Here is a 16,155-nt window from a genome sequence, read left to right as displayed (position 1 = left end):
AATGAGCAGTTTGGAATAGATACATCTTAGGTGCAGCATCACAACTAGGGGTTTTTGACGCGCTAACGTGCATGCCAGTTAGCAAATCAGCCTGCTAAACGGACGCTGACGTCATCTGATAGGCTAGCCTACCATTTCATTGCAATACAATACAGTATCTGAAACCAAAAAACTATATTGTTGTGACGGCCCTCGACACGAGTCCAGCACTCCCACGGCCGTTTCAAAGCGCTTACAAGTGTCCGTGTAAAGGGGCAATATACAAAACACTGTAGCCCTCAATAAGCAAGCAGATACACACCTATGAGCCGGGAAGAGCTAAGCTACTGTAAACTACTAATAAGACACGTTAGCCCCCTAGTTAACGGGTCTGACCCTTTAGCCGAGCGGTTAGCGACGTCGCCTTGTGGTGCAGCACAGCCCGGATCGAATCCCGTACCGGGCAATAAAGTGACCGGTCACACTACGCTAACGCGCTGGTTTGCTCGGGAGGAAACGAATCCCCCAGGGAAATGCTGTTTTCCTCTGCTGTGAAGAAAACCAACAAGCTAAGCTACGTGAATGTGAAAAAAGATGTTAATTTTTTTTTTTTTGAATTCAGTTTCGATTTAAGGTGACGTGTTTATTTTGCGGTTGTCACAAGGTGCTCGGAGAAGCGGGGAAAGGAGGAGCTGAGCGAAGGAGCCTCCGCGCGAGAGGAGGGAGGAAGCGGACCGGCTGCTCGCGGACGGGCGTCCGTCCGAAATTGTCTCTCGAGATTTTATTTATTTATTTATTTTGTATTTTTCCTTTGTACTGAAAGACAATATGCTCCAACGCGACCACTTTTTTTGTGTGCGTGTGTGTGTGTGCGTGTTGAACCCCTCCACCCCCACTTGCTCTGAAGAAACAAATTATTTTTGATTTTAAAGAAAATATGAACGTGTATGGAAAAAGGAAAAAAAGGAAAAAGAAAAAAAAGGAAACACGACGGCGCGTGAATAGTTCCACGAGCCTCGTCACGTGCCCAGACCGAATGAGTCGAACATTCCAGGCCCGTCGATCCCGCAGACTCCATCCTTTCTCTTTCCGAGCTTGTCTCTCTGTCGCCATATTTAACACTTAATGACTCGAAACAAAACTTTAAAAAAAACAACAAAAAAACAAATAACAACCATACAAAAAAAAAAGTTTTTTTCCCCCCCTCCTTGCATTCCTCCATGGACATCAGTGCAGAGCCGGGCTGTGTTCCTCGCTAAGCGGGACTTCAACGAAGGACGGCGGCTTTTAACCGGGTCACCCGACCACGCTGCGCCCTCACGTCACGCCAGTATTCACCGACAAGCCAAGTAGTCGTATCGTGGCGCCCGCCGCCGCCGCCGCCCCCGCCACGCGCTGAGCGTACCACCAACCCTTCTGCAAGCAGACCTGGCTTCTCTAGCAGTCAAGTATTACTCTAATATTATATCAGACTTCTTACCATTCATCACCAGTCTTCCATACAGCACAATATGCAACAGAATAGCAGAATGTTTCTAGAGGTGTGCTTCAGCGCTATTTATTTCCATTTGTTACAGTCATCCGATTATGATTTATCTGTCAGTATGCCTGCCTGTCTGTCTGCCTGTCTGTCTGTCTGTCTATCCATCAACTAGTTTGATAGCTTGACGGTTGGCTGCTTGGGCGTTCGTTCGTGTATTTATTTCATTCACTTCTATTTATTTGTGTTTTCTATTTATCTATTTATTTATTTATTTATTCATATACGTGTATGTATTTGTATTTCGTGCCAACACACTTCAAGAAATATGTTTCATCTCATTTCCGTTTCCCCTCGAGCCCTCCTCTCAGACAATGTAAGCTCTTTAACTCAGACCTCTGATGATCTTTGTTGCGGGTCCTTCGCATGACCTCACATCTGAGTCGCCCGCGCCCCGTTGTGCCGACCGGGGGGGGGGGATGGGTGGATGGATGTGAGTCGAGCGGCTGACGGCTCTGCGCCGGCAAACGCAGCCGTGTGAATGTGTGCCGTTGTCGTGCGTACCAGAAGCACGGGTGAGGAAGACTTTGATAAAAGGGGCGCAGGGAGGTGCCAGTCGGGCGCTCTGCAGACGTTTTGAGGGCTCGACTGATCCAGCAGCACCGACACACTAAACATACCCAAGGCATGAACGAAATAAGCGGCTGCTTTGTGGCCCCGAGGCCACTTACAGTCACTTGAGTAACAAAGTGGTGCTGGGACACCGGGGGGGGGGGGTGCCCAAAATCAGCTCCTGCTTCGGGCCCTGGAAAGGCCCCGACCCGGCCCTGTACCTAACCCTCTGATGTGCACTATTTTTAATTTCTCATGCTCATTAAAAATGCTGTCTAATTCTCCCCATGTTGCTCCCATGTCCCTGTGAGCTGTCTGTCTGTCCGTCTGTCTGTCTGCCTGCCTTCACCCGCTGTGTAGCCGTCATCAGCACAAGAGAAACTGTACGAAGTCGATAGCTTCACTGTTCAGTACACACTTTATGATTGCTCACCTTCATCTTTGTCACCGTCATCACCACCGTCACCTCCACGTCCATTGACCTAACTCTAGCTAAGATTGTAAACTATTCTCCATTCCTAAGGGTCAGTAGAATAAGGTGTTAAAAAATTGAAATGTCTGTATCATAATTTAAATATAAAAAGTGCACTATTATAACTATTGCCTGTGATAAAAAAAAAGAACAATTATGGTTGAATTGATGGTCAAAATAAAGAGAGAGCCACCTTATTGTTATGGTTATAATAATAAACCGTTAAAATAGGGTATGTGTCTGTTTACTCTTTGGGTTTACGTTTCTGTGTTCTACCTTTCCCATAAAAGCTGTGTTATTATCCACCACCGTCTGACACAGAGCATAATATGCAGCCTACTTCCACCTTTATGAATGGTTCACAAGTACCTTGTAAATTTCATTCCTACCTCTCAAAACAAGCAGGAAAAGAAGTGAATCTGTAAGCTACATAGACCCTACATCAGAGGTTTTACCAATTGATTTAATAATAATAATAATTACTAATCAGTTTGACTAATTAATATTGCCATATCAGGGCCTTTATTCTTATACACATGCTGCCTGTCATTGTATGTTTTGTATTTGGGCTATAGAATTCTGAATGTGGCATCGGCGTACCCGTAGTAAGTCATGCTTTCATTTTGGCCTTCCTTACACAATCAGTCAACCAAACGTTATTGATTTTTTACTCGAAATTTCGCATATTGAAATGCAATGCCAGGTACTTAACAGTAAGTGAAAGTACATAGATAAAAAGAAGGTAATTATAACCCATAATAAATTGTTCCTGATTCCAGAAGAAACTACTCAGTGATCTCAGTCAAACTGGCTCCCTCTTTCTCGTTTTCTTTTTCCCTTCCTTGCACAAATTAATCTGATTAAAAAGATAAAGCTCTTCTTATAGGTGATTCTTCCTGTCTTCGTTGACTTTTGCAGCCCCTGGTTCCATCTGTCTCCCGGTAATGTCCATCTGCCAGTAGGTGGAGCCAACGGAGGCCGAGCCAATAGCTCCCTCGCTCGCGCTCTCTCTCTCTCTCCCTCTTTCTCTCTCTCGCACTCTCTGTCTCTCTGTCTCTCTCTCTCTCTGTCTCTCTCTCTCTCTGTTTATCTGTCTGTTTGTCTGTCTTTGCCTCTCTCTCTCTCGCCCGCCCCCCGCCCCCCACTGACCGTTACAGATAATACGCTCGCATTCGGATGAGGAGCGGTTGTGAGAGGAGGAGGAGGAGGAGGAGGAGGAGGGCCCGGTAGTGGTGAACCAAAAAAAGAAAAAGAAGAAGCCCGGAGTCGACGTCAGAAGTTGCTGTTTTCCACATCTCCGTCAAACAACAGGTACGCAATTGAAAACTACATGCGCGTTAACGCGGTGTCGTTGTTTATCGTTTGTTTACCGCGTCTTCTTCTCCCGGTCGAGACTGAGTCCGGCCGCTTGGCCGCTTCATTCCCATCCTGTGATTTGTGCTAGCCAGCGCTAGCAGGAGCTAACATCCATTCAGATGTGCCGGGGTTGAGCGTTAGCTAAAAATGCCAGTCTCACCGGTAATATAACCGACCAACCAGCCCATCTCGCCGCTCTGTTGCACGTCTGCTTTCTGCACCGGGAGACCAGTGATGCGTGGTAGAATAGCGTTTCTCCCTCCCCCCCCCCATTTTCTTTATGCAACATTAAAAATATGTAGCTGGATGTAAAATGCAAATAAATAAATACCTTCTGAATATGGATGGATAGATCCATTCCCCCCCTCTCTCCCTCCCCTATTATGCAGATCTATATTATTATAACAAAAGTCACAGCACGTGTAGACGAAGCAGTGATAATAGCAGGTACCAACATGATGAGTTAGTGAAAGTTGACTCAACACTGGCTTTATGTAACCATAGAATTATTTGTCAAACCTCCTACAAGATCAGCCATCTTTTCTGCTTAGTTTCACTTTTTATTTTTCCTCCATGTCAAGGTCATTGTGTGGCCCTGCTTGTATTTGCCTTGCATTAGCTAGACTGTACTGTGGAGTCTGTTTATTTGTTTACTGTACATGTTATGGCAACAGCCATACTGGCCCTAATGCCAGTTATCGTGGTCGTTTCATACAGCTCAATATCTGGCTTGGCACGGTTATTTAACTGCTTTTCGTCAGGTTTTACAGCTGATTTCCTCTCAATCCAAAGTTTCCTTTGAACAACCGGCTACAATCATGTTAGATTACGGAAGATTAGGGTCCATCAGATCCTGTTACACCAGACTGCGTAATCCCTGTGGGGATCTAGGCTGCTGTTGTAACAGATAACAGGATCCAGCCTAAAATGAGATTTACATATTTGTAGATGGCTATAGGGATAGACCAAATAAAGGTTACTAATATTAATGCAAATGACTACTACAATTTGAGAGCAGACGAAAAAGCTGCAACAAAACCATCAATGTATCAGTCAGATAATGTGATAACATATCAGTTTAACAGCATATATGTGGGGTGAACATACCAGTGTCTTAAAGGCAATGCCTGTTCCCCTTAAGAGAAAAAATAAAGGGTTTACATTTTTGTTTTTAGACCATTGGGTTGGCAGAATTGGAGTGCAGACTATATGTCAAGGCAGGTCAGGCCACAGGAGGAACACGTTGACTCTGAATAACAAACAGGTTGTGTTGTACTCAGTAAAATAGCCTTAGACCGGGTTCCTTAAAAGAACTGAAATTATTCATTTACTCAAGTCAAACATTGACAAAAAGGGAGTTGACTTTGTGTGAAACCATACTTAAATACCCTGTAGTGAAAATGCTGGGTGTTAAAGGTGAAGTCCACCCAGTTTAAGATGTGAGAGAAATTCTGTATGATCTGGGACTGTAGACTACAACCAGTATATGTGATTAACAGTTAATTTTACTTTGAAGTAATTACAGTTTGATGCGTTGCAAAGTGATTAGGCTGTCCATATTAATAGATATTATTATGGCAACATTGATGACCGTGACGTTTGACTGTGGGAATCACGGTATGCATATTGTCAACTCAGATCCCGAAAATATTTGGGGTCTTGAGCATTGTGTTTGGCATACAATGCTAAATGTGTGATATAACGTTGGGGTCTCATGGTGAGATGGAGGAGAATAAGCGTTCTCACTTAAACTGAGATTACGCAACACTTCTGTGATGGCGGTAACCTGGGGAACTCGCTTCCTCGCTTGTTGCCATAGTGACGCCGAGGCCTTAAATATTGCACTGCGCTTTTATTTATCCTCATCTGACAGGCGGTAAGGACAGTAGCTGAGATAACAGCAGAATAAGTGAGCTACCGTTGGTGTGCATGTGTGTGTTTTTCAAGATACTGTTGTTGGCATGTTTGAACAGGAAGGAGGCGATACAGATGGGTCAAACCAATTTTTCAACGCTTGAACTTTAACCCGTCCAGATTGCACAGATGAAGTGCCTTGGATTATTTTCCCGGTTTGAATTGTGTATATTGAAGAGATTACATGCAACCAAGTTTCAGGAATGGAGGGTTGAGGTTGTTTTCACATTTGACTCCCTTTTTAAAATTCAGGACCGAAACGAGTCCAACACATTGAATTGTGTTTGTCTTTCGTTAACTGAGTGCGCCTATTGGTGAACATTCGAGTATTGTGGGTTCACAGCAGGGTGTTATTGTTGCTCCTAGCTTGCTAACCAGCTACCAGAGGAGAAAGAGCTTGGCAGAAGATTAAAGTGCAAGATTTATTGTTAAGTTGTGTTGTGGGCTCAAATGAATAAAGTTGCTAAAAATTGCTGGTGATCCTTCACCTTGCCTTGTCGATCTGTTTCTTAAGGTTTTTTTGTATCTCCAAAGCTCTCAGCATGCCTCCGCAAACCCACTATGCTACCCACTGTGCACTATATTATATAGTGTCATCTTTCCCTTAACTCACCCTGGGCTTTTAAGACTTTTGGGCTGGTTTGGTGCACCAGGTCTTGCATGGGGCTTTCAAACATGTCCAAAAAATACGAATTCAGGGGCATCCGGGTAGCATAGTGGTTTGTTCCGTTGCCTAACATCACTGCGATCGCTGGTTCGAATCCTCATGTTACCTACAGCTTGGTTGGGTGTCCCTACAGATATAATTGGCCGTGTCTGTGGGTGGGAAGCCGGATGTGGGTATGTGTCCTGGTTGCTGCACTAGCGCCTCCTCTGGTTGGTCGGTCGGGGCGCCTGTTTGGAGGGGGAACTGGGAGGGGGGGATAGCGTGATCCTCCCACGCGCTATGTCCCCCAGGCGAAACTCCTCACTGTCAGGTGAAAAGAAGCAGCTGGCGACTCCACGTGTGTCGGAGGAGGCGTGTGGTAGTGTGCGGCCCTCCCGGGATTGGCAGAGGGGGTGGAGCAGCGACCGGGACAGCTTGGAAGAGTGGGGTAATTGGCCGCACACATCCATCCATCTATTATCGGAACCGCTTATCCTGCTGTCAGGGTCGCGGGGATGCTGGAGCCTATCCCAGTAGTCATTGGGCGGCAGGCGAGGAGACACCCTTGACAGGCCGCCAGGCCATCACAGGGCCATAATTGGGGAGAAAAAGGGGGGCGGAAGAAATATGAATTTAACAAAAAGTTCAGAAAATCCAAACACTAGGTGTGAAAGCCTCTTTAATATATTTAATATGTCCGGTTATATGAAACCGTCTGGTTGGAGACAGTTTAACGCCGCTGTATTTTCCCCAACACCTGTTATCCATAAAAATGCTTTCCATATTTGGTGTTAACATGACATTTGACTAGCTCTGTCGTTCTTTGTGAAAAGACAGTTCAAAACAAAAAGGGTCTAAGATAGCTGATGGAAAAATTGGATTCTGAATAAGGATTTTTTTAAGTCCGTCTTCATAATTTTGTAAATGGCAGATTTCCATCTCTTCCCCTCTTGCATTTTTTTTAAATAAACTGTCTTTGATCACTTTGTTTCTGTTAAATTGCTGCAGCTAAAAACTAATTTAAACCAAGACTTTAAATTGTCTTTACATTGCAGCTGCTGACACACAACTGGAGGCTAAACAGCAAACCGCCTCCTGTGTGTCTGGGTTGACGTGGCTCTGGCTGACATGTCTGTGCATGTTACCAGTCAGCCATCTATCTACTGTACAGACATATCCATACATTACCGTCTACTGTAGCTCCATACATTACCGTCTACTGTAGCTCCATACGTTACCCTCTACTGTAGCTCCATACGTTACCCTCTACTGTAGCTCCATACGTTACCCTCTACTGTAGCTCCTTACGTTACCCTCTACTGTAGCTCCATACATTACCTTCTACTGTAGCTCCATACGTTACCCTCTACTGTAGCTCCATACATTACCTTCTACTGTAGCTCCATACGTTACCCTCTACTGTAGCTCCATACATTACCGTGTACTGTAGCTCCATACATTACCCTCTACAGTAGCTCCATACATTACCCTCTACCGTAGCTCCATACGTTACCCTGTAGCTCCATACGTTACCCTCTACTGTAGCTCCATACGTTACCCTCTACTGTAGCTCCATACGTTACCCTCTACTGTAGCTCCATACGTTACCCTCTACTGTAGCTCCATACATTACCTTCTACTGTAGCTCCATACATTACCCTCTACTGTAGCTCCATACATTACCGTGTACTGTAGCTCCATACATTACCCTCTACCGTAGCTCCATACGTTACCCTCTACTGTAGCTCCATACATTACCGTGTACTGTAGCTCCATACATTACCCTCTACTGTAGCTCCATACATTACCTTCTACTGTAGCTCCATACGTTACCCTCTACTGTAGCTCCATACGTTACCCTCTACTGTAGCTCCATACGTTACCCTCTACTGTAGCTCCATACATTACCTTCTACTGTAGCTCCATACATTACCTTCTACTGTAGCTCCATACGTTACCCTCTACTGTAGCTCCATACGTTACCCTCTACTGTAGCCCCATACATTACCGTGTACTGTAGCTCCATACATTACCCTCTACAGTAGCTCCATACATTACCCTCTACCGTAGCTCCATATGTTACCCTCTACTGTAGCTCCATACGTTACCCTGTAGCTCCATACGTTACCCTCTACTGTAGCTCCATACGTTACCCTCTACTGTAGCTCCATACATTACCCTCTACCGTAGCTCCATACGTTACCCTCTACCGTAGCTCCATACGTTACCCTCTACTGTAGCTCCATACGTCAGCTGCTGGATGTCCTGCTGTCAGTAGAATGCTTACCTTTAACCTAGTTTACATGCATCCCTGTTCTCCCTCTCCCCCCCATTTCTCTGTCTCTGTCTCCTTACTTCTCTCTCTCTTTTTGCTCCTCAGCTCCTGCTCTCTCTTCTCTGTCTCCTCTCCTTAACACTCTCTCTCTCCCCCTCCCTCCCTCTTTCGCCTTACTTCTCTCTCTGTCTCCCTCTCATTCCCCTTACTGCTCTCTCTCTCTCTTTTTGCTCCTTACCTCCTGCTCTCTTTCTTCTCTGCCTCCCGTCCTTTACGGTCTCTCGCTCTCTCTGTCTCCCTCTCTTTCTCCTTATTTCTCTCTCTTTTTGTGCCTCACCTCCTTCTCTGTCTTTCTTCTCTGTCTCTTGTCCTTAATGCTTTCTCTCTCTCTCTCTCTCTTTCTCCTTACTGCTCTCTGTCTGTCTGTCTGTCTGTCTGTCTGTCTGTCTGTCTGTCTGTCTGTCTGTCTCTCTCCTGCTGCTCTGCCTGGTAGTTTTCCATCCATCTGTGCATGGAGAATGGCAGAGAGAGGGAATACAAATAAAAATAAAACTGGTCACTGTGTACAGTCTCGGGGCTTTCACTCGGGAACAGAATATTTGTCCAGGCGAACATCTGAGACCCCTCCTGAGAAGGAGTGTGTATTACATAACTGTTAGCGCCGTGCCTGTCGGGGAAGAAGCCGTATTTACTGGCTCGTAGCCTGTGGATGTATTTTCCTGTTTCTGCCTGTCTGACTGCCGAGGCAACAATTTGGTTTTTGCATTAGAAGTAAGTATGTCATACGGCTGGCTGGTCATTCTGTCTGTTGTTTGCCTCACTACATTTGACTGATCTAATGACAGAACAGGAACATGACCACGGTTTGGTTCTGGAACAACTAACGGTTCCACGAAAGCAGGACTTACAGAAGTTGTCTGCTGTGTAACTGCAGATAAAGATGCAGTTATTTTATTAAGTGCCTCCATCGGGCGGGAGTGGTGGAGGGTGGCAGATAAAACCAGGAGCGGGTCACAAGGACCGGCTGTATCGTGTGTATGTGTGTGTATGTGCATTTCAGCAGGAAAATGGAGCTTGTTGTTCGCTGTGATTCTCTTCAACACAGGTTGTTAAAGACTGTGTGTGGCTCTGAAAAGAGAATCTGGATTTGATCGAGTGTCAGGCTTCATATGTATGACTTGTTTATCTAGATTGCTGTTCCCAGAGTGTCTTTCTTCCGATCCAGAGTGTCTGAACCTCGTCACATACCCCCGTCAGGTTGTAGGCAGTCGTGTCCCGGACTTGATTGTGTGTGCTCTGTCTGCAAGGGTCTGATGGGACTGTGGTTCAAATTCTCTTCTGGCCCTCCCTGCCAGCGACTGCTCTAGAGCTGGGGCTCTAGAGTAGTCTCTAGAGCCCCACTGGGATTCGGAGAGGAGATGTGTGTGTGTGTGTGTGTATGCATGCCTCTGCCTTTTTTAGACCCACAGTAGTAGCCTGTGTGGGTGTGTTCAGTCCTCTGAGACTGGCTGCACCTCAGGGCATTATCCATGGACCATGGATCAGTCAGTGCTGTCTGTGGGCAAGCGGTAATTGGCTGAAATAAAAAGCACAACACCCAGTCCGCGGCTGCTTCCAGTCAGCACATTTCCATCAGCCTCATCAGGTTCAGCCTAATGAATCCAGTCCCTTTGGATATTGTCAGCTCCCTCTGACAGTACGCAAGTATTGGATGGTTCTGAGGATGCAGAACTGTGGCCAGATAGTCTGACGAATCATTTCCCAGTCTCTTCACGGTAACGGCTGCGACCTCCGTGGTCTCGTCCTATCTGCTGCTGTGCCGTGGCTGCTTCAGCTCCGAGCACGACTCACTAAGCATTGAGCCACTGCTGCAGACGGCTGCAAATGGGCCATTCTGTCAGCAAAGAGCAGCTGTTGAGATAATGTTTCCCATATGCCCCCCTGGGTAGGGTGGGGGGGGGGGTTGAATTACTCAGATGGAAGTACTGTCAGAAATAATGATCATTATTGTTTTCAAACCTGACACTCCAAGAGCAAACAGGTTGATGTTGTGGTGCATGCAGTGACATCACAGAACGATAAAATCCTGTATTTCCCAATGGAGAGAGTTCTTCTCTTTGGCGCCATAAATTCACGAGATGGCGTGTGTTGTCGTAAGTCGGTGTTGGGAGAACTCTGGGCAGTAAAGCTTCGATCCGGATGTTGGGTCAGTTTTTAACAGTTTTATGTGTAGTATTTCTGCTTTCCTGAAGCATTTATACACGACTTCGGAATATGTGGTTGCCAAGTGGTACTGATTGAAACCAAGTAAACACAAAGTATAGTAGATTTAACAGGACTTATTTGGTATTGGTTTGGACGTTTGTGTGCTGTTTTGAGTGGTGCAGGTAAAACAAGGATAGCGGCCAGCCGGTTTACCTGATCTCAGTTGATGACGTCAGTCAGTCTGACAGGAGCGCCATGTTCTGCTGAGCTCAGTAGGGACACTGACACTGTCTGTGTTCACTGCAAGTGTTTGTGTTTAAGGTTAATTTTGACCGGACAGGCTGAAAAAACTCTTTTCTCAGGGTGTGAGTATTCTGTGAACTCAGTGTTAGCCTTATTTTTTATTTTTTGAGATTTTTGATTACTTTATTGAGCCCCGTAGGGAAGTTACGCAGGGAAATTATGAGCAGTTCTTTTTATTTTCACTTTCAGTCTGTTTATCTCTATCTGTCCCTTTCTTTTCTCCTCTCTCTCTCTTTTTCTTTTTATTAATCTCTCGTTCTCTCTTACCGGCCCAGATATCATGGCAGAAGCTCACCAGGCGGTGGCTTTCCAGTTCACGGTGACCCCAGAGGGCATCGACCTCCAGCTGTCCCATCAGGCACTGACCCAGATCTACCTGTCAGGCCTCCGCTCCTGGAGGAAACGCCTCATCAGACTCAAGGTGACTACTGACCCCCTGACCCCGTCAGTGCCTGGCTCTGCTGCTGGACTCAATGGGAAATAAACCCCTGCCCCTGTTAGTGTCTTACTGTACCCGCTGAGCGTTATGGAGCACAGTGTAGTTTCACTGCTGTTTGTGTGTTTAGTTGGATTCAGTCCTGTGCTGGGACGGGGCTCAGCTGTGCTGCTAACTCAGCGTAAAGCTAGCATCTCAGGGAGACGATGACATACTTTCAGTCAAATGCTTCTCTACCGTGACGCCCAGCCATCCAGCGTCAGCACTGTGCCACTTTTTCCAGCTCAAATATCAACCTCCTCCTCTTGTTTTTGCAAATTTTTGTCTGTTGACGTACTCATACCTTTGTCTGGTTTTTGCTCTGTTTGTATGTCACCCCCGTCCCGTAGCTAAGCATTAGAGGCAGCACAAATAAAGGCAGAGTATCTAATATTTGGTGTTTAAACAACAGTGCTTTATCACTTACCATGTCAACGTGACACTGTGACTAGGAAGAAATGGAATTTAAACCTCTCCCTCTCTCTCTCTCTCTCTCTCTCTCTCTCTCTCTCTCTCTCTCTCTCTCTCCCTCTCTCCCTCTCTTTCTCTCTCTCTCTCTTGCTCTCACTTCCTCTTTTTTTTCTGTTTTTCTCTCTCTAATAGAACAGTGTGATAACAGGGGTGTATCCCGCTAGCCCCTCCTCCTGGCTTTTTGTGGTCATAGCCATCCTGGCCACCATGTACACACGCTCCGATCCCTCCATGGGACTAATAGCCAAAATCCAGGAGCACTTGCCTGTCAGGTAAACCTCATTGATTAGTCACCATGGAGAGCTGGGTTACTCATACTCAGGTAGTTAAAGCTGCAGTAGGCAACTTGAACATTCTAACGCAAAACCTCTCTCTGCTGCCTCATTTCACTCCACTAAGCCCCTCCCACCAGAAGAGTACGGGCATATAATTCAAATGTGTACGACCAGGAAATGTCAAAGCGAGACTCGTGAAACTTGTATCGTCGTTGATAGTCTATCTATATATAACATTTTTTTAAAGGAAATATCTTAGTTACACTAATATTGTTCATGTGAACCACCCATTTCAAGCTGGTCTTGTTGATTGTTTGAAAATAAAACACTCGTGTGTGTGTTTGGGGGGGAGGGGGCGTCTGGGTAGCATAGCAGTCTATTCCGTTGCCTACCAACACGGGGATTGCCAGATTACCTCCGGCTTGATCGAGCATCTCTACAGACACAATTGGCCGTGTCTGCTGGTGGGAAGCCAGATGTGGGTGTGTGTCCTGGTCGCTGCACTAGCGCCTTCACTGGTCGGTCGGGGCGCCTGTTCGGGGGGAGGAAACTGGGGAGGGAGGGGGAAGTGGGGGGGGGATAGCATGATCTTCCCACGTGCTACCTCCCCCTTGGCAAAACTCCTCACTGTCAGGTGAAAAGAAGGGGCTGGCAACTCCACATGTATCGGAGGAGGCATGTGGTAGTCTGCAGCCCCCCCCCCCCCGGATCGGCAGAGGGGGTGGAGCAGTGACTGGGACGGCTCAGAAGAGTAGAGTAATTGGCCGGATACAGTTGGGGAGAAAATGGGGGGAAAAGCCGGGGCGGATGCGAATTGATCGCATACATGTGCATCTGCATTTGTAGAACAGCCAATAGGAACAACCCCTCTCTGAAATGACCCTTGATTGGCTGAAGTCTCCCATCACAGGCTGGATTTTCTAAAGCCTGAATACAGAGCCAAGATGAGGTGCAGAAGTCTAGTTTTCTCTCAGACCAATTAAATTACAATATGCTGAAAGGTTATTATGGAATTTTTGCCCAATGACACCAAAAAATTACTTCCCACCCCAGCTTTAATTGGCAAACCACCACACAGGAACCTTTGAATTTCTCTTCTACCAGCCTAATCACTATGTGGTCAAATATGCTTCAGAACATTTTTTTCAAACTTTGATAAGCGAACCCAAAGAGGATATGTGCACATAGAGCCAAAGTTATTTCACTGTCAGTAAAGAATTACTTTTTGATCAGTCACTATTGCTTTTTGCCATCAAAGTTACAATCTTGAAGATTTACAAGTAAGCAAGTGTTATGTTTTTTTTCTGCTTTTTTTGGGGGGGGGGAGTCCCCCCCTCCTTCTCCCCAATCGTATCCGCCCAATTACCCCACTCTTCTGAGCCATCCCAATCTCTGCTTCACCCCTTCTGCCGATCCAGGGAGGGCTGCAGACTTCCACATGCCTCCTCCGATACATGTGGAGTCGCCAGCCGCTTCTTTTCACCTGACAGTGAGGAGTTTCGCCAGGGAGACGTAGCGTGTGGGAGGATCATGCTATTCCCCCCAGTTCCCCCTCCCCCCGAACAGGCGCCCCAACCAACCAGAGGAGGTGCTAGTGCAGCAACCAGGACACATACCCACATCCGGCTTCCCACCCGCAAACACGACCAACGGCGTCTAGGCACACCCGACCAAGCCGGAGGCAACATGGGGATTCGAACCTGCGATCCCCGTGTTGGTAGACAACGGAATAGACCGTCACGCCACCTGGATGCTGCTTTTTCTTCTTTATTTGAAGCTTTATATCACTGTTGTATTAAGGACTCGCTAATCAGTGAATATCCAAATCATAAACATTTTCATAATTGTTCATTTTAATAGCCCCTGTCAGGTGGGGCTGTTACAGAAAAAATGATGTGGCACAAACCGTTTTACATGTTCACCATAGCGATACATTAGGAAGAAGAAGGCAGGTAGTGGTATATGTTCAAAGGAGAAGTGAAGTTATTGGGTCTAACAAGCACTTGTGATAGGACAAGCTGGTGGAGGATCTTTACCGGCAGAATAGTACCTTAACAGCTCAAACTGGGGTTTAATTATGAACTAACACAGCAGTGACTATAAGAAATGAAGTTGTTTTCACAGTGTGCACATGCACATATTATTAATGATGAGGAGAGGTATTAGTGCTTGATTGTGTCTATTTCTATTCAGTTCGCTGGTTTAACGTGTGAAATAACTCTGCGCACACACACACACACACACACACAGGTCTGTATCCTGCTGCAACACTGCCCATCAACACACTCAAATACACACATACTTAAAATGCACTCATCAGAATCAGAATACTTTATTTATCCCTGAGGGGAAATTACTCAGTTTACTCAATTTACTCACTACTCAGTTTACTCAAAAAACACTCACGTGAAGCTCATTGCATTTTCATGTACAAGATGCTCCTAAACTGAAGCTTGACTGATTGTCTCCCCCACCCCTGTTGCCTTCCTCTTCTCCAGCCAGTCTATGAGTACACAGTGCCAGACGGTGGTTTCCGCAGTGCTCTTTAGCACCATGCTGTGGCTCTCCCTCATCCTCACCATGCGGCTGTGCCTGAAGCAGCTGCTCTCGTACCACCGCTGGATGTTTGAGCAACACGGCAAGATGTCCAACACCACCAAAGTCTGGGTGGTGGGTGTCACCGCACATGCTTCACTTTACCCCCTTCAGCCAACACCACCCTTTTCCCCCCCATCTCCTGGGGCCTCATTTATAAAGGTTGCTATGTGCAAAAAGTTGTGTAAACGGGGCTGAAATGTGCGTACTCATCTTTCACCGCAAACGTCGGGATTTGTAGGAAAATTCTATGTGGAAAAAGGTGCACATTTCTATGCATCCTCTCACCCATGTGTAGAGCGTACGCAAAGTTGTTCCGACACAGGAATCAGTGATGCCCGATGGTGAGATCACGAAATAAATCTCAGTTCTCAAATGGAAAAACAGGTGAAACCACCACCACCTGTCCACTAATCTATTAATGATCTTATAAGGTGATGTTGAAATCAATCTCGTTGATTGGCACAAGGGCTACAGTGCTCATGATGATATGTAATGCCAAATTGTGGCTGCTTTGGCATTGCTTGAAGACTTGGCAAATTGAAGCTTTAGACATGAACGTATGTTCAGGGACCATGAGGACTTGCTAGCCCATGATGATGAATGGCAAATAAGCTGATCCAGGTTACTAAGAGCCATTCTCTTAGATATCTGTGCTGAATTGGGCACAGCTTTGGAACAACCCACCCGGTGGAACAAGTCCATCCCTGTGCAGGTCCAGTTATTGACCACTTAGGGCTTTCCGGCAACTGGGACATTCCAACGCGGTGAATTGCCTGATAGGTCTGGAATATTGCAGCCATCTCTTAAGAGCTGTTATGCCAGCCATCTTGAATTGCCTTATCGAAATGACCCCCCCATGTTACATAAGGTTCCACATGGACTTCATCTTCAGATAAAGTAAGCAAGCCTAAACGCTCTCTCTCGCTCTCTCCCTCTCGATGGCCTGGCGGCCTGCCCAGGGTGTCTCCCTGCCTGCCACCCAGTGACTGCTGGGATAGGCTCCAGCATCCCGCGACCCTGAGAGCAGGATAAGTGGTTTGGATAATGGATGGATATATAGGCATATATATATATATATATATATATATGCCTCC

The 16,155-nt window shown here is 46.2% G+C and overlaps 1 protein-coding gene across 2 annotated transcripts in view; it reads left to right on the top strand.

The window, feature by feature from the left end:
* The first annotated feature begins 3,744 nt into the window (after positions 1–3,744).
* The window catches only part of LOC130127473 (carnitine O-palmitoyltransferase 1, liver isoform-like), a 34,366-nt gene continuing 21,955 nt past the window's right edge, over positions 3,745–16,155 (top strand). For both annotated transcript variants that reach the window (XM_056297129.1, XM_056297128.1), the window contains exons 1-4: positions 3,745–3,854; positions 11,518–11,663; positions 12,321–12,460; positions 14,962–15,133. In XM_056297129.1, coding sequence (XP_056153104.1) covers positions 11,523–11,663; positions 12,321–12,460; positions 14,962–15,133 — 453 coding nt within the window. In that variant the 5' untranslated portion in view covers positions 3,745–3,854; positions 11,518–11,522. The remainder of the gene's footprint in view (positions 3,855–11,517; positions 11,664–12,320; positions 12,461–14,961; positions 15,134–16,155) is intronic.

This window comes from Lampris incognitus, chromosome 17 (assembly GCF_029633865.1).
Source record: "Lampris incognitus isolate fLamInc1 chromosome 17, fLamInc1.hap2, whole genome shotgun sequence".
Taxonomy (NCBI): domain Eukaryota; kingdom Metazoa; phylum Chordata; class Actinopteri; order Lampriformes; family Lampridae; genus Lampris; species Lampris incognitus.
The sequence above is the reverse complement of the archived record's forward strand: the minus strand, read 5'-3'. Positions and strand labels throughout refer to the sequence as shown.